This window comes from Hippoglossus hippoglossus, chromosome 8, assembly GCF_009819705.1.
Source record: "Hippoglossus hippoglossus isolate fHipHip1 chromosome 8, fHipHip1.pri, whole genome shotgun sequence".
Classification (NCBI taxonomy): domain Eukaryota; kingdom Metazoa; phylum Chordata; class Actinopteri; order Pleuronectiformes; family Pleuronectidae; genus Hippoglossus; species Hippoglossus hippoglossus.
In genome coordinates, this window is record NC_047158.1 from 17676094 (window position 1) to 17698408 (window position 22315).

The 22315-nt window shown below is 45.2% G+C and overlaps 2 protein-coding genes and 2 long non-coding RNA genes across 5 annotated transcripts; 2 read left to right on the forward strand and 2 right to left on the reverse strand.

Annotated features, from left to right (window-relative positions):
* The first annotated feature begins 714 nt into the window (after window positions 1–714).
* Window positions 715–12590, forward strand: recql5 (RecQ helicase-like 5). Of its 2 annotated transcripts, none has more exons than XM_034594030.1 (19): window positions 715–921; window positions 1089–1210; window positions 1798–2319; window positions 3029–3125; window positions 3214–3325; window positions 3418–3580; window positions 3667–3749; window positions 7452–7673; window positions 7777–7873; window positions 8631–8667; window positions 8755–8813; window positions 9275–9345; window positions 9452–9545; window positions 9614–9799; window positions 9882–10525; window positions 10608–10656; window positions 10730–10954; window positions 11048–11120; window positions 11469–12590. In XM_034594030.1, exons 1-19 carry the CDS (start codon window positions 825–827, stop codon window positions 11591–11593), a joined length of 3078 nt encoding a protein of 1025 aa, XP_034449921.1. In that variant the 5' UTR covers window positions 715–824; the 3' UTR covers window positions 11594–12590. The 2 variants fall into 2 exon arrangements, with proteins under 2 accessions (XP_034449921.1, XP_034449922.1); XM_034594031.1 differs by having other exon boundaries at window positions 10614–10656.
* Window positions 4090–6851, reverse strand: LOC117766795. Its single transcript, XR_004614747.1, has 3 exons — window positions 6169–6851; window positions 4702–4820; window positions 4090–4612 (listed from the first exon to the last, which is right to left on the reverse strand). It is a non-coding gene; the product is annotated as an uncharacterized LOC117766795 (long non-coding RNA).
* LOC117766800 lies at window positions 12392–13496 on the reverse strand. The gene is made up of 2 exons (XR_004614752.1): window positions 13376–13496; window positions 12392–12796 (listed from the first exon to the last, which is right to left on the reverse strand). It is a non-coding gene; the product is annotated as an uncharacterized LOC117766800 (long non-coding RNA).
* A 47-nt stretch (window positions 13497–13543) lies between these two features.
* cdr2l (cerebellar degeneration-related protein 2-like) lies at window positions 13544–21454 on the forward strand. Its single transcript, XM_034594061.1, has 5 exons — window positions 13544–13743; window positions 17930–18042; window positions 18602–18750; window positions 19269–19433; window positions 20006–21454. The coding sequence occupies exons 1-5, from the start codon at window positions 13665–13667 to the stop codon at window positions 20940–20942; spliced, it is 1443 nt and encodes a 480-aa protein (XP_034449952.1). The 5' UTR covers window positions 13544–13664; the 3' UTR covers window positions 20943–21454.
* Window positions 21455–22315: the final 861 nt, after the last annotated feature.

The window sequence follows — 22315 nt, forward strand, 5'->3', positions numbered from 1 at the left end:
TATCATATAGGTGATTCTTTTACTGACACTTTGGTTCTATTATTTGTGTCTGTAAACACAGGTCCAGAGTTATGAGAAGTAGTTAATGACTAGACAATATTGTTCAATTTCCCATGCAAGATCAATCAAATTAAACATGAACCAAATAAATTATATATCAGTCAAATAACTTAAAGACAAACAACTTCAAATTCAAACAATAATGATAAATAACAAATCAATCAAATATCCAAATAGAGCGAATAATATCTACTCAATATCTTTAACCGAGGGTCAATAATTCTTAAAGGTAAAGTTAAAATGTTTTAAACAAATTGGCAAAACAACTGACACACAGACTGACAAATAGGAATAAACAAATATACAATAAGATAAGTTAACAAGCTAAGATAAGATAAGATAATCCTTTAGTAGTCCCACAGGAGGGAAATTTGCAACGTTACAGCAGCAAGAAGGCAGTCAGGAATAAACATCATAATAAAAGTAATAATACGTTGCATGCAATACTTATAATAGAATGTAATATAATATAATATAAAATAATAATACCTAATTGATATTTGGTAATATAATATATATCAAAATGATATCAAATACATTAAATTGAGCTCAAAGAATGAACGTTTAGACAGTTTTTATTATTATAGGAGTTGCTCTGGTGATGGCGTCATTGATGTGCGACGACACCAGGCGCCCGCCGCCGCTTCCCGGGCTCTGATTGGCTCACCGCGTTCTTCTGCCCACCCGCAGTGAGTTCGCCCTCCTCGGGTGTTCGGGGCTCGGGGGGATAAAGACTCCGGAGAGGGTCTCATCACACAAACAACATGACTGCAAGTGTAAAAGCGGCGTTAAAAACCCACTTCGGGTTCGACGGCTTCCGGACCAAGATACAGGAGGACGTGGTGAGCGCTGTGCTCAGAGGTGGGTTCACCGGCTGTGTGTTTATCTGCTAACTAGCACGTTAGCTGCTGTTTAGCTAGCAGCAGCTTCCCCTGACGTCTGACAACATGAAGCTGCACGTGGAGTAGTAGTAGTGTTGTTGTTGTTGTTGTAGTGTGTGACATGCTGAGTGTGTTTCCTGTGTGCAGGGGACCGGGATGTGTTCGTGTGTATGCCCACAGGAGCAGGGAAGTCCCTCTGTTACCAGCTGCCTGCGGTGCTGGCTGAGGGCATCACTCTGGTCATATCCCCGCTCATCGCTCTCATTCAGGTCAGTGGCTGTCACTGTCAACCAAGGGAAGGTAGGGAGGTGGGTGGGGGTAGGTAGGAAGGTAGGTGGCAACTAGGTAGGAAGGTGGGTGGGTAGGGAAGTAGGAAGGTGGTCAGGGAAGTAAATAGGTGGGTCGATAGGTAGGGGAAGGTAGATGGGTAGGGAAGTAGGAAGGTGGTTAGGGAAGTAGGAAGGTGGTTAGGGAAGTAGGTAGGTAGGTAGGTAAGTAAATAAATAGGTGGATAGGTAGGAAGGTTTAGGGCTAGGTAGGAAGGTAGGTGGGTACTAGATAGGTAGGTAGGGACTTGAGGTGGGTGGGGCAGAAGATGGTTAGGTGGATAGGTAGTAAGGTGGGTGGTTAGGTAGATAGATACTATCATAAAAAGGGCAGTTTGTTCAACAGTGCAATACTCATGGGCACAAATGATGTGCGAGTCCTGTTGGTTGACGCCCTGCCTGATGGTTAAAGCTTGTATATACAAAATATTCGGCATCTATTATTTGCTAACACATCACACATATATGAGCTTTTGTGTATACTCTGTCACTCTCTGTACACTCTCAGTCACGTGTCGCTCCTTTCCCAGGACCAAGTGCAACGCCTGAGGGAGCTGAACATCCCCGCCTGCTCCATCAACTCCAAGCTCCCAGTAGGCGAGCGCCATCTGATCATGAGCGACCTGGAGAGCACCCGGCCGAAGCTGAAGCTCCTCTACATCACCCCAGAGATGTTGGCGTCCTCCTCGTTCAAGCCGTGCCTGACGGGCCTGTTATCCCGCGGCTTGCTGTCCTACATGGCCGTGGACGAGGCTCACTGCGTCTCCCAGTGGGGCCACGACTTTAGGCCGGACTACCTCAAACTGGGTGAGCTGCGTGCGCGCCTACCTGGAGTTCCCTGCTTGGCCCTGACAGCGACAGCACCCAAGAATGTGCAGGAGGACATTGTTAAGTCCCTCAGGCTGCGCTTGCCGCTGTCTTTTGTCACAGAGGTGTTTCGCAGTAACTTGCACTATGATGTGATCTTCATGGAGCTGCTGCCGAAACCTTATGACCACCTCCATGCTTTTATTAAGCAAGCACTGGCGCTGGACAGCGGGTCTAATGGACAGGTCAGTAGACTGGACTCTGAGGTGTTTGGATTCTTCACTGTGACTCTCACCACAGTTTAATATACATGTTGTGTTGGAGTCAAACAAAGAACAGAAATACAAAAATACATTAATCATAAGCCAACTGCAATGGCTACCCTAAGGTTTTCAGTATATTTTTATTAGTTTCCACTCGCATGGAAAGTTGTTTTGATATTTATAGTATTTTAGAAAATACTGTCCATATCTGAGGGTTAAGAAGAATCATGCATCCAAACATCACTTTTCTGGTGGACTATGTAATAGTTTCTAATTTATCAAATTTTGCATTTCTGTTCCTTGTTAGACAACATACAGTTTATACAGGGTAGAATTTATTTCTGACACTAGTAAGCTGATACTGGTCTGATAATATCGGTTATTATTATATGAAATATGGAGGGTTCACTGTGCTACTGAACAAAAACACAGCAATGTGCTGAAGGCTGGATTTTTTACATCCAGATAACAAAACTGTTGTTTTAACACATTGTGCCGACATCAGCTTCCATCCTGAGATGGAACAAAGTCACATCCTGCAGAGCACTATGATTATTTGTGTGACCAGACCTTGTTTTTGCAGTATTGTATATCATAGAATTCTTGTTTGATGCTGAATTGAATCACTTTGGCTCATGATATTTTCCCTGAAGCTGCTGGTTTCCTCACACTTGATGGTGTTTGTGAACAGGGCTGTGGGATTGTTTACTGTCGGACCAGGGATGGCTGTGAAACGGTGGCTTACCAGCTGACCAAGCTTGGAGTCCTGGCCAAGCCTTATCATGCAGGTAATTGAGTTTTTCTGCTCAGTATGTGCAGCATTTAGAAAATTAGAAAATACCAGAAAGAAGTGTTTGACTTGTGCTTCTTTTGCAGGTCTGAAAACGGGAGATCGCACAGAGGCCCAGAATGACTGGATGCAGGGGAAAGTTTTGGTTATTGTCGCCACCATCAGTTTCGGCATGGGAGTAGACAAGGCCAACGTCAGGTGAGGGAATGGGGGGGGGGATTTTCTGTATTATTTTGTACTGCTTACTGTATTTAAGGGTGTATATGCTGATGTTTTTGTTAATCCCCCAGGTTTGTAGCTCATTGGAACCTCGCTAAGTCGTTGGCCAGTTACTACCAAGAGTCTGGGCGAGCGGGCAGAGACGGACTGCCCTCCTCCTGTCGCACATACTACTCCCGGAGAGACAAGGAGCAAATGAACTTCCTCATCCGAAAGGAAGTCGGCCGCAGACAGGTCGGCATGGCAGACAGAGGACTCGGAATGTAAGGATTCAGATTAACGTCAAGGTTTGTGAACATTTCTGATCAATATTTCCACAGGCAAAACGTGGCTCTTCAAAGGAGGCGGACAAAGCAGCCATCACAGACTTCGAAGCCATGGTGTCATTCTGTGAGAAAGAAGGGTAAGTGAAGAAATCACTCTCACTTTTTGTTTATTATTTACAGTAGGCAGTACAATAAGTGTTGAGTCAAAGCCTCACTTCATTACACAATCCATTTTCCCTTTGCTTAAGTAAATCATGCATAATATAACTTTCATCACACACATGTTCAGTTTGCGTACAGCAGAGGGCAGACTTGATCTCTCTTCACCTCCCAGTTCGGAAACAGCTTCCCCCTCAGGAGAATCTTATCCAACTCCTCAACAATGACTCATTAACAAAGCAATTTACATTCCCCCATCACATCTTACTTTTATTGTTGATAGTTCCTATTTATTTTATTATTTTTAATGATTCTACAAATTTTCCCAGCTCAAATTCCATGTATTTTCCCTGTATAATTTAAAGTTGCATTTTGGGTGTGGCCCGGCCTTTTCCCCACATCAGGGGAGTTGTTGTGACCCTGTAGAGAGCAGGGATGCTCCAAGGAATGTGGATTCTCCTGAAAACCATGCAGCTTTAGCAGGTGTGCCTGGCAGCCAGTCAGGACACCCGTCTCTGTGCTTGACAATTCAGTTTATTGTTCAAGGGTTTGGCCTCCTTGGGGCCACCGAACACACCCATCTTGAATGTCTACCTATGAATTACATGGGCATGAGTCGCAGCCGGAGTCCAGAGCTGCAGAAAAACTCTTGCAACTCTTTTGTCCTGTGCTTAGATGCCTGATGTGGGAGTTCAGTAAGTCCAGTAATTGCACATGTGAATAATTCTCTTCGTGTGGAGCACATTGGTTCAGATATTCGGTCCCTTCATCTTGGCCTTGCAGCAGCGGCAGCAGCAGCAGCAGCTAAAGCAGGTCACCACTGACATGATCACCACCACCACTGTGGGAGAGCAAATCAGCAGTGTCACGACCAGAACGTTTTTTTTTTTAAGAATCCAGAAAATCAGTACAGGAAGAGAGGTGACTTACAGATGAAAGTTAGCAGGACGAAGAAAGCACCCAGATCTATACTGTTGGCGCTGGGCAGATTCTGCACCTTTACCCATACCCTGTTCAGAAGGGTCAGCGTCTGTTCTCCGGCATCCATCCTATTGACCAAGCAGAAATAAGGGTGGGTGTATTTACACAGGGGCAATTTCGTTTGCCTTCGTTTAGTGTCATCAGGATGTAACTCCTGTTCCTGACACCCAGAGTGGGTAAGACAACATTGCTGGTGTATTGACACAAGAGGATCATTTACAGCTGTTTATATACGGACGTGACAAAGTGCTGCTTAACAGTTTCTCAACCTGTGGTTTTGTAGTTTTTAAGAGAGAAATTTGGAGGATTACAGCCAGAGAAAGACAGACCTTTGACTGGCTGGGAGTGAACAGATGAAAAGTATGTAGTGTTTCTAGCCAAGCAGGTGTTTGGGAGTGAGTCTGTTTACCAGGTTGATAATACAGAGGGAGGTGCTGGAGGTTCAGGGTGTTAAGCATTTAGAATAGTTTAACCCTCTCTCAAGCTTTCTGTAAGAAAACATAAGAATAAGAGGAAAAAAACAAAGCAGGGTTCTTCTCTGTGTTGAACTTGAAGTCAAGTTCCCATGTGTTTTTTAATGTGTTTTTATGTGTATAGACGGTGCTGCATCTTTAACAATGGTATATAATTTTAGTGGCTGGTGTCAAGCTATGCATGATTTACCATTGTCTGTGTGAAATGGGTGCGACTCTCTTGGGGTTGAGCTATTTGCTGGTTTGAGTGTTTGTGGTGTTGTGTTGCACTGCATTACAACACATGGTGGAATGATACAAACATTGGATAACAGAATAAAGTTTTTTAGTTTAACATTTTGGGGAAGAGAACTAATTATGTCTTGCCAAATGTTTTTGTCGCGAGTGTTTGCTTAGCTTAGCACAAAGGCTAGAAACAGAGGAAACAGTTAGCCTTCCTCTGTCCAAAAGTAAGAGATAAAATCAAAAATAATCCTACATATCATTTTATGTTCAAAAACCAAAGTCTAAAAAGTTACATTTAGCTGTTTTTACCAAACTAGTGGACTGTGGTCGATGACCCTGATTGATAAATGACATTTATACTCTGTCGGTGCTTGATGTGGTGGATTTTACACCTTGTTTATATCCAGTGTCCAGTATCCATGTGTAAAATCTGAAGAAAAACAATGTGGATATTTGTTTTTTAATCTGACTTTTCAACTCTTTAATTCTGTGTTTGTTTTAATTGTGAACAAGCATCATATATCAACATACATTACAGTTGTTACAATGTTAAACTTCAGATTCGCCAATTCCTCATTTTAAAGCTGACTACTTAAAATGGTCTCTGTGTCCATATCTTAAAATCATTCTTCTCATTCTTCCCAGTCTGCGCCTTTTCTCAGGCGCTTTGTCTCTCAAACACACTTAAAACAGACTCACTCGCCGTAAAAGCACTTACCTGCGAGAGCCCTTGTTGTTTCCACTCACTCAGCCGAGCCCAGACTAAAGTGTCAGAAATAACAAAACAGAAGTGAGCAGACCAGTTGATGAGGAGGAGACAGCGATGAGCGAGGCAGGAGTTTTGCCTGCGAAGCGCCTGAGTGCACTCAATCATCCAGAGGAGTCTTCAGACGCTGCCTGAGATTAGCAGACAGGTTGAGATTAGGGTTAGGAGGGATAATGTCTCAGATATAGATGACGGTCTGCATGAGGAGTCGAAAGAAAAGTGAGATGACACTCAAACAAATCTCATTCCCTGCTCCTCTGTAGTTCTCCTCCACGCTGCTTTTGAATCTTTCCTTCCCTCGAACGTTGTTATCTTCCAAAGCTTCTTCTTCTGCTCCTCAGGCTTGTTCTCTTCTTTAGTGGTTTTTGTTGATGTCACACACACACGGTAGTTATCTGCTGTGCAATTTGACTGGTGAGCCTCTCTTTAGTTTGTATGCGTCCAAGGCTGCCTGGGAGTGTTCACTTCACACACTCTTTGTGTTCCTCCTCGTCTTTCCCCACCTCCTTTTGGTTTAGACTGCTCCTCTCTCTTTCGCGGCTGTGGAGGCAGCGTTTCCATTTCTAGCGTGGTAGTTAGAATGTTGTTCTGTAGAAAGTGACTCGTCTAATGAGCCGCTTCCCCAACACACTCTGTGTGTGTTTGTTGTGCGAATATTGACTGTTACATAATACTGGATCTGATATAGGCCTTTTAAAAAGAGTGGAACAATCCCAAGGAAAACAGGGATTTAAAAAAAAACAACAACATGCAGGGAGAGAGTGAGCTGCTGTTAGAAAGGACTGGATGTCGTGTTTCCAAAAAGCTTTAATGTGCAGGAAGCTGAGACTGAAAATCACTCCTCCAAATTAAGATTTAATTTGCTCTAATGCATTTTTGATATCAGAACATTCATAAGTGCAGATGTTAATAGCTCTGTGTGTAATTAAGCTTTTGTGTTGTGTTTTCGAGACGGCTATATTTTTAATATCATGTGACAAGGGAGTTCTATTTGGCTCATTTCATAATAGAAAAATCGATCAGGACGGTTGTGGCGGTTACACAACATCTAAAAGATCAGTCATGCTCTAGAAAGCCTCCCCTAACAGCCTGTGCATGATGCAGTGGTGTTTGCTCTTCACTATATAAATGCAAAACTCGAATACGCAGCTAATTTCGGATTGTTTTGTGAATTTATTCTAACTTGCAGGAGCTTTATTACCTCATTTTATCAGCGTCTCTCATCTACCCAACAGTTGTCGTCATGCCATCATCTCCAAGTTCTTCGGGGACAAAGCGCCAAACTGTGCCGGCGCCTGCGACTTCTGCCGCAACCCTAAAGCTGTACGAGCCCAGCTGGAGAAAGGGGCGACCCTCAGCACCAGAACCGCTGCAGCTCAGAGCAACGAGGCCACAGGACCGTTTGGCTTCATTCCCAAAGTTTATGAAGGTGGAAAGAAGGGCTACGGCTTTGAGAGGCAGGACATTTGATTTGTCCCAGTAGGGATGTTATAGTTCTGATGTGTGTAATATAATAATAATGCAGAAGCAGTAGACTGACACTGATCTCCCACCTTGTAGGTTTGATGAAGGGGAAAACAGCGGCAGTGAAGATGATGGCTCACAGAGGAAAAAGGAGTTTACTGACCTCTTCAAGAAGCAGATGAACCTACGGAAGGTGAAAACTCAGTATTTAATAATATAAACTGTCTCTGGCAGAAAACAACTCCGTACATTGTTTAGCATTGAGTTTCTAGTCTGTACATCTGCTCACCAGCTGTGGGTAGCAGAAAGACAGGGGGCTGCTGGGGCCCCTGTAAGTGCAGCGCGTAGTAAATCGCTCCCACATGTTCAGTGGAACTGTGGCACAACACTGAAGGCAAACGATTCCTCAGCAGGTCCAAGTGGAGCCAGTTTACAACACATACAATAAAATAAGGAATGTCATAATGGTAAAATAGTCAAAGAAGAACTTAAACGAACAGGAAGGTTTCATCGTAAAGGAAATTAAGGGGAACATCATTTTCATTTCACTGAACTACATTTAAGTTTTAAGCTTAATGAAGAGAAATACCAGATTATAGTGATGCTTCACTAAATATATATACACGCCCTTTAGGAGAACTTTAATAAAACATATGTGCATCAACTCATCCAAGTCAGGTAGATTTCTATCAGCAGTGATGATCCCACGCTGCTTCACAACATCCAAGCACCCAGAGTTAAATAGTGTTTGTTGAACTTTGCCTTTAAAGCCACCGAAGCTGACATTGTGTTTGTTTGAAACTCAAATGAAAAGCATCAGTCGGGCAATGTCCCAATTCCCACCAGGTTTTGTGAAAATCAGTTATTTTGTCCACCCACACACAGACATGGAGAAAACACTACCCTGCTTTTCTAGAACTAACTACTAACTTCTGTCTGTGTCGCTTCAGGGAACTGACGGTCAGAGGGGAGATTTTGTTCCTCCAGGTAAAATCAGTGAAGAAGTAAATAACTCTGAATGAATACGCAGGCTGATGTTTACTGTCAATGTAACTGCTGTGTCCCTCTGTGCAGACGACAGCTGCCGGCTCAGAGATGCCAGCAGCCAGAGGATCCCCAGGCTCACTGTAAAGGTACAGCGGCGCAGTCGAACGCCACCAACACATTCCTCATACCCGCTGCACTCATTATCACGTCTGCAGGAATTCAGTGACTCATGTGTCATGTGATGTGAAGGTAGACGACGGAGCCAACGTTTCAACTGAGCAACACAACAGCACCACTCGAATAAACACTGAATACAACACAGAGACAAGGACAAGGAAACGGCAGCATACTGCCACTGTGGCTCATTTATGTATTACATGAACATATGTATTTTAAATTAAATCTATTTCATATGATGATATATCAACTCTACACATGAGTGATAAGAAAATGTGTTTGCTCTGTCATCTCGTACAAAGTGAAAATCTTAACTTTTTAGAAATGAGGACTAAAAAATACAGATGTAAATACAGAATGGATCTGAACTCCTGTAACAATTTTATTTTGTCACTGTTTTTATTTGATTGTTAATTCCCTTATTTTCCAGGCCAGAGAGCACTGCCTGTACCTCTTGGAAGAGGCAATACATGACCACCAGGGGGCAGGAGGCACATTCATGTGAGTATGCAGACACGTCCTTGAATCATCACTCTCATGCATACTTAATTTTCTTCAGAATCATCAATCGCCTTACGCTGTTCTTCCTCTCCCCTCCATCTCTCAGCTACGACCCTCTGTCCTCGGGGGCGGATATGGAACACGAGGTCTTCAAGAACAGCAAGTCTGCCAACTTATACAAGGCTGCTGTGCTGAAGAAGGTAGGTTCTGACTGTTCTGCTGCTGATATAAGGGAGATACACGCCCGAACCCGTCTCTTATTCTGAAGGTGGCAGAAATGAAGAAAGCAGCAACTCCCTCGACTGGAGGAGAAAAGGGAAAAGGAGACAAGACGAACAGCAGCGGGGAAGCTGGAGAAGTTGAGTCGAAACTCACAGGGGAAGCATCCACCTCCTCTTCTACGTCCTTTTCTGAGGCGCTGCAGGGGTTCACGTCTGCATCAGAAATCTACTCCGTAAGATCCCCCTAGTACACACTATTCTTATGGTGGAGCTTCAGACAATCCTTACATTATTGTTTTTCCATTGTTCCTGCAGCTGAAGCGTAAGAGGGTAGGAGCCGGCCTGAGGGGCTCATCCGACCCCTTCAAGACCGCCAAGGAACTGCTGGAGCTCTCCAGGTTGGAAACTGCTTCGAACAAAGGGTCAGAGAGTGGTGGTTTTTACAATGACGGCTCAGGAGGCTGCGGAGAGTCGTCTGTCAAGGGCAACAAGGAGAGAACAAACACAGACACATCCTCAGCTGTAACATCGTCCATCAGAGACAGAGCAAATGCAGTCGCTGCCCCCGCGGACAGCCCGACGAAAGCCGGCAAAGCCATGAGCAAGAAGCAGAAGCTGGCGGAAGCGGCGAAGAGTTCCCGCAATATTTCCCAGTATTTTGCAAAGAAGCAAACAACGGAAAAAAGCCAGGAGGAGCCACCGGAGCTGAAGGGACTTGATGCTACGGTGTCTCAAACTTCCACCTTAGTCCAGCAGGAAAACACCATCCAGCTGGAGGACTCACTTTCCAGTGTGGAAGCTATGGAGAACAGTCCTGTGGAGTCGGAGGCTCAGGATGTGACGCAGGAGGAAAGTAAAAATAAAGTGATCATTATAGCTGATGATGACGAGGAGGAAACGCATCAAACAGAGACTTTAGAGCTGAAGCAGATTCATGACACATCTCATCAGGAACTGAGGTCTGCAAATAACTGATTTCACCATTTATTGAAAACTTTGCTGCTTTTTTTTATCAACTGTCACAGAATATTTTTACCCCTCAAACAGACAAGAAGAAGAAGAAGCAGCCGAACCAGCTCCAATACAAGAGGTGGGTGTCGCTGTCCAATCCAGTCTGAAGATTGATTTCCTGCACAGTGGCTGATGATGATGCTTGTGTCCAGTTGACAGATGACATGAAGGCAAGCAGAGAGTCGTCGTCTCCTCCGCCGAAACGCAGCCGGCCTCCAGATGGCAGCAGCAGGAGAGTGACCTTCAACCCTAACGTGCAGGAGAGGGCCCTGCAGCCGGCAAGTGAGCCGCCGACGCCACTGACGCTGAAGGAAGCGGCCGATGTTGTCGTCCGATACCTGGACCCGTTTTACACTCGGGGGAAGTTTGCCACAAAGGTGTGAGAGATGATTATTTCATGTTTGCAGAGAAGCAGCAGAGAGAAATGAAATAACGTGTTTGACTTGATGCGGTTGCTTTCTTTGGTTTAGGAGCTGTTCAAGTCCTTTGCCCGCTACTTGTCTCACCTTCTTACCGAAGGAAGGAGTCGGGGAAAAGGTCAAGGTAAATACACACAAAATACATAACAAAAATAAACAATACCACAACTGTTTACAAACACAAAAAGCTCCCGAATCTTGTCTTTTCCAACGACATCTTTATTGGCGTCTCTTCTTTTTAAGGTTGAGATATTTATATCTTCCAGTTTTGCGTCAATTACGTGTTCGAAACGTCCTCAACACTCCCACTCGCTCCCTGTGGTTACCAGACTGCTGTATTCTCACCCAGGCTCAAAATTTGTATTCATTTCATTTCATTTTTCATGTCACGTACAGCCCCCTCTGGATAAAACATGTCAGTTCAGTGCTCGTCTGAAACCAGCTCAACTCTCTTGTCTCTCTGTGTTCACAGTTAAAGCAGAAGCCAAAGCTCTCATCAAGAAATTCTTCAGCAAAGTCCAGCGCTGTGAGAGCGAGGCCGACTGGAAGCACCTCAAAAGACCGCACAGCTGTAACGCCACAGAGAACAAGGAATGATGGGAAGGGACACGTCGCCGTTTTTATGGCCAACCCCTTCACTTCCTCTTTGTCAGTGCCTCTTGTTTCATCGATCTCAGGCTTTGCCACCGACGCCTCTCGACCAGTTTCATGGTCGATTTGCTGCTAAAACTTCTGCTTTCGGTTCCAGGCTGGTGGCTTGTCAGCAATCAAGCAATAAAATATGGACCGTTACAGCCGGAGATTGCAGAAGTAGAACGATGATGCGTGTTCTTTTATGTCTCTGCCTGTTAACTGAAAGTTGTGTACACTTTACATTTCTGACGACCAAAACTTTAAATGACTGAACAGGCAGAAACAGACTTCATCTCAGTGTAGTGAGGGAATATTGTGTATGTGGCACTACACTTTTCTTTTTGTCTCCTTTTCTCCTGCACTTCTACATGTTTCAAGTCTCTGCGTGTTGATTTTCATACTGACAATTACTGGAGTTTATCCTCTGGGGATCATGAATGTCTGCACTCAATGTCCTCCCAATCTACGGAATAGGCCTTACTCAGGTTGTCAGTGATGTGAAGTGTACACACTCTGAAGTAAACTGGTCAAAGCATAAAAACACTATGAATTAAACCACATTGTTCTGTGTTGTAATGGATTTTTTTTTTTTTTTTTTTACTTTTTATTGCTGGTACATATTTTGACTTGAACTGCAGAAGAGACAGCAAAGCAAATGGGCATAAATGATAGATACTGTATGATATAAAAGTCTGTACTTTATTTGACTTCAACATAATTTGGTAGATTTTTTTTGTTTGTGCCGAAGGACGTGTATTTTTCTTTTTATCTCGATGGTTTCTTGTGTCGGCGCCCGTCAGGTTTGTGTGAGGCCACAGTTTGTCTCCACAGACCAGAGGAGGAAAAAACCCAAAGAGTAAAACTTGAAGCACTGATGGACAAAGACTTGAGTCTGAAAACAGCCATCGTTGATCTGCTCTTTGCTGCCAAACGTTTACAATAAAATCTTTGCTGAATAGGAACAGACAGTGTGAGACGTCACTTATATTTATGAAAGCTTCAATTGGACAAATCCAATTATGGGGAGGAGGAGGAGGAAGAGGAGGAAGAGGAGGGAGACGTCAGTGCCAGGGACAAGTGTTAAATATACAGTGACGTCACCTCCATCAGTGCTGCCTTCATGTGCCTCACGTTACTTCCAGCTTCCGATGCACCTGAATTCAGACCCTGAAAGAGGAAGGGTGAAAATGCATGAAGTGAATTGATGATGCTGTTTTTATTAGTATCGTCACAAAAAGTGAAAACTGCTGTTTTGTTGAGGACGAACAAACTATTATTATTATTATTTTCCTCTTTAGTATTTTATGTTTGTAGTCAAAACAAACACAATAAGGAGAGAGAAAAACAAAAAACACTACAGAGAAGATTTACATTTTAACCTTTTATATATTTTTTGTATTGATCTTTATATATAGGATGTTTTTTATCTTATAATTTATATTGATAATAATGTTATGCAGAGCTGATGACTCTAAATCGAATCAACTTTTCTTTTCCCAATTTCTGAAAACTACATCTTCCTTTACTCTAAACAAGTAAGACATGTTTTCCCTCACAAATGGAAATATCATTATTATTATTATTATTATTATTGTTATTGTGCTAGAGCCCGCTTTTTCTGCAACATTTACGACCGCCCTTGAACGCATCATCCTCATCAGGAGAAGGAGCGGAGCAGCCACTCTTCCTCCTCCTCCTCCTCGAGGCTCTGCTGCTCATCCTCACACTGATGAGACAGAGACTCACTTGTCTCCTCTGGCAGCTGCAGAGTCTCTGTGGTTTGTCCGCAGGTTCGATCGCCGGGCTGCAGGTTTGCCTCAGACCCGCAGACAGAGGCAGGTGCTGCAGCCTCGGATTTACTCCTTAAGTCACTTGTCTGAAAGGGTTACAGAGAGAGAGAGAGAGAGAGAGAGGGGTGGGGGGGAGCAAGCAGCAGGCACTTCCGGTCGAGTGAATGAGCAGATCGCATCCCCGGTGAAGAAGAAGAGGAGGAGGAAGAGGAGGAGGAGGTGGAGGAGGAAGTTGATCAGCATCGATGCTTCGTGCAGGCGGGATGGAGGAGTTTGTGACGGAGGAAGAGGAGCCGTGGTACGACCAGAGGGACCTGGAGCAAGGTGAGGCATCACCCGGCACCCCCCCCTGAGGGAGGTGGGACAAAGACATTTAGGATTTTTGGTAGAATGGCTTCATGCATTGAGGAAGAGGAGGATGGGTGGAAAGAAAGAAAGAAAGGAAGAAGGGAGGAGGAGGTTGCATCCATTTGTAAAACAAAAACACATCCCTGCACCATGATGAGTGTAAACCCACGTCTCTGCCTATATATGTGTGTGTGTGTGTGTGTGTGTGTGTGTGTGTGTGTGTGTGTGTGTGTGTGTGTGTGTGTGTGTGCACCTGAGTGTGGAGCTGCCTGCACTTCAGCTCCTCTCCTGCCAATTATTTTGATCTTGTCAGTGTATCCCAGAATAGCCCTGCTCTGTCTCTGTCTGTCCGTCTGAGTGAGTGGATGTTTGCTTCATCTCCTTCCTCCTAGAGCCACATCCACATTTCTCCTCTTCCTCTGTTTTCTAACACTTCCTCCTCACTCTGGCGTGTTTGGGTCACATAGGAGGATGTGACTGCACCCATCGTTCATCTCTGCTGTGACATTTAGTGCGAGCACCAGAGGTCAAGACAAGCACGTCCATTGTGGGAGGAAAAAATGCAGAACATTTTGTAGATGTGGATGTTTTTTGCACAAAGAAAAACACAGAAGAGCCGAGCGGGCGACGGCCTTCGACTTCACTTCTTTGTCTCAAAGATTTGACCAAAACACGGTGGACAGGGATTTTGTGATTATTTATGTTCTCTGCAAGGAAACAGACCTAGTTTTCAATCAATCAATCAATCAAATGTGAACTGTATAGCCCATATTCCCAAATCACAATTTGTCTCACAGGGTTTAACAAGGTGCAACAATCTCTCAGCAAGAGTGAGGAAAAACTATCAGATAAAAAACAGTAGAAACCTCAGAGAGAGTCTCATGTGAGGGATCGGTCTCCCAGGACGGACAGAAGTGCAGTAGATGACAAATAAATACAACGTTCATGAGCAAATACAGTGTCTAACATAAATGGAGAGGTAATAAGCAATCTAGTTGTAATGGTAATCCAGAGGTGTTGTGTTTGCATTAGTCGTTGCACCTAATGCACTGCCTTGTTTTTGTTGTGAAATGTAATGACTGCAATGACTTGTAAGTGGATGCACTTTCATTGGCAGTGGAGAGATGAGATGTGTGTGTGTGTGTGTGTGTGTGTGTGTGTGTGTGTGTGTGTGTGTGTGTGTGTGTGTGTGTGTGTGTGTGTGTGTGTGTGTGTGTGTGTGTGTGTGTGTGTGTGTGTGTGTGTGTGTGTGTGTGTGTGTGTGTCCTCCTGCCCAGCCCTGACCCAGAGAGCGAAAGCAAAGCAGCTTTGTGTGTCTCATCGTCGTTCATATTCAGATGAGTGACAGGCAGGTGGATATCGTTGTGTGTACGGGATTTGTGTGTGTGTCGCCGTGCAGTCATTAATCCCCCGGGTTGATCTGGTTAGTGAGCCCCAGACGAGACCTCCTGAGCAAGGATCAAAGGTTCCAGGCTTTCAGGGGGGGGGGGGGGGTGAGATCGGAGGCAGAATTAAACCAACGCCACTCTAACGTGAGGCTCGTGCTCGGGCATCATTTTTGCCCCAGAAGTGCTGCTGTTATGTAACCCCCCCCTCCCCTGCCTGCCTCCCTCTGCTATGTGGTGACCCCTGTGTTCATTATAATCTGGCAAAACATATGAAGTGCGTCTGGGGCAGATGGCGCGGCCGCGGTGATGTCATCGGCCTCATTTGAGGGGCGTGTGACCGAACGTGAGATTCAAGCATGAGGGAGCAGCACAGAGATGCATGAGCAGGAAGCAGAAACCAGAAGAACAGTAGCTCTCAGGCTGACTCTGGTACAAAGCATCAAATGGTAGCATGCACGTTTGATCCTGCACGTGATCCCTTATGTGTTACTGGTGCTCATGATCAGACCCTTTGTGTTCTCAGGTGTCTGGTGGGTTATGTTTCCTCCTCTCGTCCGTGTGCATCCTTCAGAAATTACATAACTGAGACATCGGCACGTGTCGGCCCTCAGGAGCAGAAACACTGCTGTGACTGAGTCGGACCTAGGGGGGGGGGGAGGGAGAGAGAGAAGGCTCGCTGTGCTCTCCCCTCACACGCCCTCTCACTCGGCTCATTATCCAGGCCTGTGTGCAGCTATCAGCTCTGCATCGTTGAGACAGGAAATTACAGCCTGTCCTCGTTGTCCTCATGCAGCAGCAGCAGCGAACACACAAGTATCAGAGCAGCTAGTTCAACCCCCCGGGGTCGAGGAAGGTCACCTCACCGCCCGTCCCACAACAGTTCATTACACATTGATTCATAGGAGATGCTCGTATCTGCTGCAGAGGCCTGGACAGTCCTCGCTATAACCCCAATGCACTGTAGCTGTAGATGGACGGCAGCGGATTCCTTCTCAGCTCACTGTTATTTGTTGGTGAAGACTCTGCTTTCTATTTCTATTCTTTTCTATTTCTGTCAACGAGGCCGCCTCAGGGTTCTCCCAGGAGATCACGACAGGCTGGAGAGTCTCAGGAGGTCACGTTCCCTATTTATAAGATTCAAGTGAATAAGTTAGCGATAAAGATTTTTACATGTGAATTTCAAGTTGGGCCAGATTACAAAAACAATTCACCTGCAACTTCCCCACAACTGATGAGCAAGGCGAGGAGTTTACAAAGCTTAGAAACCAAAACACACCTGTCTTTTTAATATCAAGCGGAGCTCATGGGTTCATGAAGAATGCTCCACACACAGAAGGACCCCGGCCGAGACTCAAGCCCAGAATGATGTGTATGATATTTTAAGCCACTAAATGCTCAGGCTCTTCCAGTGGGACCCAGTTTAAATAACGATACACATACGACCAAACATGGGTCTTGTAAATGCAGCTGAGGCCTCGTTGTGGGGGTGACGGTGTGAGGCTCCACTCGCCAAATGTCACGTGTGGATCCCATCGCAGTTTCCCATCGGTGGGTGAGAGGGGTGGCATGTTGGAATAAAACTTTGCCTTTGTTAAAATATCCTTTATTAATTCATTCTAATGAAAAGAATAACATGCTTGTAGATAAATTATGAGACATGACCATTTCTTCAAGCTTGTTTCAAGATGGATTCCTGCTCCATTCAGACACAAACTGGACCGTTACAGATATTTAGTCCATTTTGCTTTACACCTATGATGACGCATGTGTGTGTGTGTTCCTGTCAGTGCTCCCCCCGATGCTGTGGTGATAAAAACACTGCACTCATGTCCAGTAATGGATGTCAGTGACTCTGTGTTTTCTTCCCATCCTCCCACTCCAGAGCCAGCAGGGTTCTCCTCCTCTTCCTCCTCCTCCTCGGCCCAGCGAGGGTTTTATTCACCAGAGGAGATGAATAATTTATGTTTCAAGCTGTGTTGTAAAATATCAGCAACTGTGAGGCTCCTGTTGTGTTTTCACTGCTCAGGGCCCTGGTTTGTGTCAGTGTGATCAACGCAGACTCAACACAGTGGAGGAAAGTATTGTAGCCGGTTTAATCATTTTCTTTGGACCTGTTGAACTAGTGTTTGAAGGCCTGCAGCTCTGTTGCAGTTATATCTTTTGTCACCTCCAATAATGAGGAAGTATATTTGTTTGTAAAATAGATTAAATTTCCAGGAAACTTGGTGGAAGGATGTTTTATGGGTCAGAAGGCGGATCCAGGAATTCTTTGTAACTTTCTTTAACGTTGTGACATATGGCAATTTACAAATTAATGATGGATCTTGATGGAAAAACAAATCTGGCACGTTTAGGTTTATGTTTTTCATATATCTATGTGTGAAATGTGGTGTGGTTGGATTAAATTCAAGGGGACTGATGGGCCTTGGCTGTGGTGAACGAGTGTAATTCTTTTTCAAATGTATTCAAATTGTCAAAAGCTTTTCGAATATGAACTTTCTGAGTAAAGATCAGTTCATATACTTTGACTCTCAGGAGGTCGTCTTGAGACAGAACCAGGCCAGGAAACTCAGGATTTCAGAAACTAGGGCCTGATTCAAGCGAAGAATTTTCTCTAATTCACGAAGTTGATACAGATCCAGAAGGGTTTAGCCTCTCGGAGCACTGGTCCAAATGTTTTCTGGTGGAATGAAGAACTGACCCCCTCCTGTCCCCCCCACTCTCTCCCCCAGTGAGCCCACAGTCATCTTCTGCTGTTTCCTGTCTCCTCTCAGACCTGCACTTGGCCGCAGAGCTCGGTAAGACTCTCCTGGAGCGCAACAAGGAGCTGGAGGACTCCCTCCAGCAGATGTACATCAACAATGAGGACCAAGTGCAAGAGATAGAGGTGCGCTCGTCTCACACTGTGTGTAATGGAGGAATCTGACGGATTTCATGCACATCCTACACAAGAAATATCTGGCATGCACTGGCTTGTCTTGAATTTTGTCTTAAGCTTATCAAAAAATGTGGAGCGTTAGAGGAAAAAGGGTAAAATTAAACCCAGAAGTGTTTTTTTTATCTGTGATATGCAAATGACAGAATCCGTCACCTTCCCACTGCTCTATAGGACTATAGAACAGCACCCAACTCTGCAGGAAAACACATGACCAAGTCTGTATCTGATAGATTTACCTCAAAGTCAAACAGGCGAATTAACATCACGTTGCGTTCACAGTGAATCCAAAAGTGAAATGTGCCCTCAGACTTTTGCATTTGGCAGATTCTCAAATCTAAAGTGACTTAAAGTAAGAATCCAGAGAAACAAGAGACAGATTTCATTATATTTACACTGATCAGTGGTTCCTGACCTTTGTTGTCTCCACACCAACAAACTAGATGTTATTTAACTGTCATCTGTATAAAAGTACACGTATTTATATATATTTCCTATATTTTCCTCTCAGTACTTGTCCAAGCAGCTGGAAATGCTGCGGGAGATGAACGAGCAGCACGCGAAGGTGTACGAACAGCTGGACGTGACCGCCAGAGAGCTGGAGATCACCAACGAGAAGCTGGTGCTGGAGAGCAAGGCCTCGCAGCAGAAGATCGACAGGTGAGCCGCAGCTGCTGTAACCGTCATTATCATCACACACGTCATTAAAGAGACGATTTAAAGCCAAAGAGGCTTTAACCTGAAGGACGGTTGGGAAGAGGAAGTCGTGTAATGTCTTTATTCTGCCATGGTTTTGCATATATCATAAAACCTGTGTCATAACAGTCTGCTCCAGCAGCCGTAAAGCTTTTATAACCATAATCAGGGATTGAAGTTCTTTACAGATCACAGTCCTGGACTAAAGGCTAAAGATAGTTTTCAGTTCTCACTCACATTCTTTGTTCTGTAACAGTGACTCATTGTCGCCCCGGGTATGTGGAGAAAAGAGAGAATTAAGTCATTTCATCGATGGTATAACAAGCACAAGGACAAACATTTGTTTGTGTGTGTGTGTGTGTGTGTGTGTGTGTGTGTGTGTGTGTGTGTGTGTGTGTGTGTGTGTGTGTGTGTGTGTGTGTGTGTGTGTGTGTGTGTGTGTGTGTGTGTGTGTGTGTGTGTGTGTGTGCGTGCGTGCGCAGGATGACGGGCACCGTGGAGACCTTGCAGGGTCAGGTGGACAGTCTGACGGTTCGGGTGGAGGAGCTGCGGACTCTGGAGGAGCTGAGGGTCCACAGAGAGAAGAAGGAACGACGCAAGACGGTGCACTCGTTCCCCTGCCTCAAAGAGCTCTGCACCGCACCAAGGTGACAAACTGTTCCCTTTGTGGGACAATAAAGTTCATCTGGATCTTGGTCCTGACACCAGCTCGATTGATTAAACTGATTCAGAGCTCTACAAAGTCAAAAACACACTAAATACGATTTGTGTTTTGATTATTTTACCATTAAATACTTAATTTTGGGGGAAGAAATCAACATGGACATTTTATAGAAGCTGCAGTGGCTGCACCGGAGTGAGTTAAAGCTAACTGCTAATTTTGAAGCGCCAACATTTTGTATCACATAAATAAAACAGCAGATAAATGTTAAATCATAATAAAGAGTAAATAAATATGTTAAAATAGTTTAACTTTTGTTAAACTTGCTCTTGAGGACAAATGGATCAGAAAGTTGAAGATACTAGAGCACATTGTGTTTAACTGCATTTTTCGTATGTGTTTTAGTACATGTCTTATAGTTTTTGCTCTCTGCTGCAGTCGTCAGTGAAATCTCATCACATATTGTTGGTTTCATTTGACCAGGGTTGTGCACTGGGTTGTTTTTAAAGTATGAAATCCAGCTGCAGCTTTGTGATGCGACTCTTTTCATTGTCTCAGGTATGAGGATGGTTTCCTGTTGGCCAACCCGGGCAGCGTCGACCTGGCTGAGAGTCAGCCGGCGGATGAGGAGAACGAGCGCCTGAGGGACATCGTCTCGTCCCTGCGCTCAGCCATGTCCACGGAGCGGTCCAAGAGGGAGGGCGCCGAGCGGGAGTGCACCTCCGTGCTGCAGGAGTTTGAGCGTCTGGAACAGCGTCTCTCAGGAGCCGAGGGCTGCCAGCTGAGGGTCCAGGAGCTGGAGGCTGAGCTGCAGGAAATGCAGCAGCTGAGGAAGTCCAGGATGTGTCTGATGGGGGGCTTGGAAGATGGCCTTGAGACACTGCTCAGCAACGGCCCTGAGACAGACACCCCAGAGGTGTGCCCGGGGCTGGAGGAGGGAGGTGAAGGAGGCGCTGGAGAGGCAGGGGGCAACGGGCAGCAGGGGGGCCCGGTGAGGAAGAGCTGCAGCGACACAGCCCTGAATGCCATCTCAGCTCGAGATGCTTCGGGCAGACGTCAGGGCAGCTACGCCATGCATGCCAATGGCGTGCGCAAACGGGGCATGTCCATCCTGAGGGAGGTGGACGAGCAGTACCACGCCCTGCTGGAGAAGTATGAGGAGCTGCTGGGGAAGTGCCGGCGCCACGAGGAGAGCCTGTGCCACACTGGGGTGCAGACCTCGCGGCCCGTCTCCAGGGACCCCTCCATGAGGGAGTACAGCATGATCTGTGCAGGGCCCTCCACGTCAGGGGCTGTCGCCGCGCCTCCGACGCCCCCGCAAACGCCCTCCACCCCGGAGGCCCTGGAGGGGATCAGCCGGCAGGTGGAGCAGGTGGACAAACGGCTCAGCCAGAACACGCCAGAGTACAAGGCGCTGTTCAAAGAGATCTTCTCCCGCCTGCAGAAGACCAAGAGCGACATGAACTCCGGCAAGAGCAGAAAGAGGAACAAATGAGCCGGAGACGAGTCTGTCGGCCGCTGAAAACCGTGATTTACTTTACCTCACTATTTTGAGGGCTTCTTGTTTAACCTTTGCCTGCCTGTGATTTTAGAGGTGGATGATGAATATTACAGTTGACGGGCGAAGCCTCCAGTTGTTCTCTGATTAACCTGAAGCTGCCAAATGTTACAATTCACTGCATGGATGAGAGGATTGTGTCGATGAGGATGAAATGCCTTTTTCTCTGAGCGCACGTAACTTAATATATAACATAACATCTGTTTAAGGACAATCTAGTATGTGATGTATTTGTAACGGAGGTGCACTGATGCAGAAAGGATTTAACTATTGCCATTTATTATTTATGGAATTTAATGATGCCAAATAATATATAAAAAAAACTGGAGGAAAAGAAAACTGCCTTTGGCTTTGAAATTACTTACATTTGAAGCATGCTTCTGTCTTATAAACACTAAGTGCTAGATTGGTCTTCAAAAGCAGGTACAAGTAAAGGTGTGATGTTTAAAGTGTGTGTGTACATGTTGAGTTGATTGGATGTTACAAATCCCTCCAGACGACTGCCAAAGGTGCACAAGTGTATGACAGGGGTTTGGTTCTCATGTGGTTTATTATGGGTGGAGATGAATCTGAAGGGTTTTTACAGAATGAATCAGAAGCTGCACGGGACCAATGATCAGTTTGATTCAGGGATTTGTTTGATCACTAAATAAAATGACAAACTAATCAGTTCTACACGAAGACTGTATTTAAATATGAAGTTATTTACATACAGTCGTTGCTTCTATACTGGTGTCGCATCGTCGTCTTTAATTTCTGTTAATTAAAAAAAACAATGCATCAACCAAGTTACCTATTTTTTCCATCAAGTGCTCAGGGAGGCAACAATTCAAACCTAAAATTGAGTAAAACAAAGGGACACACACACGTAGGCCCAGTCTGAACACTTTAATTTGAACACAGGAGATCAGTCGACTGTTGGTAATACAAGCAGCACACACACACAGTCAGACCCAACCCACAGAGAAGAGCATCAGTCCTTGACCCATGAGCTGAATGAGGCTGCGGAAACAGACACCACTCACATACTCATGGAGTGTATAATGAAGAGAGAGGACATATGTCTGCAACCACCGGTGTCTGGTCGTGGACTGAGGTCTTGGTTCAGAAGTCGATCACGTACGACGTCTCACCTCGCTGATGTCGAGCACGTGTCGAGTGCCGCCAGGTCAGCAGGAGCAGCATGAGGTCGTAGAAGACTGGAGGCACAGCGAGCGTTGGTAATGGTTGAACTAGAGAAGGTGTTCTGCAGTTTGACTGAGGTGGATCCAGGAGGGGAGTACGGTAACGCCTCAGGAACACCGACAACA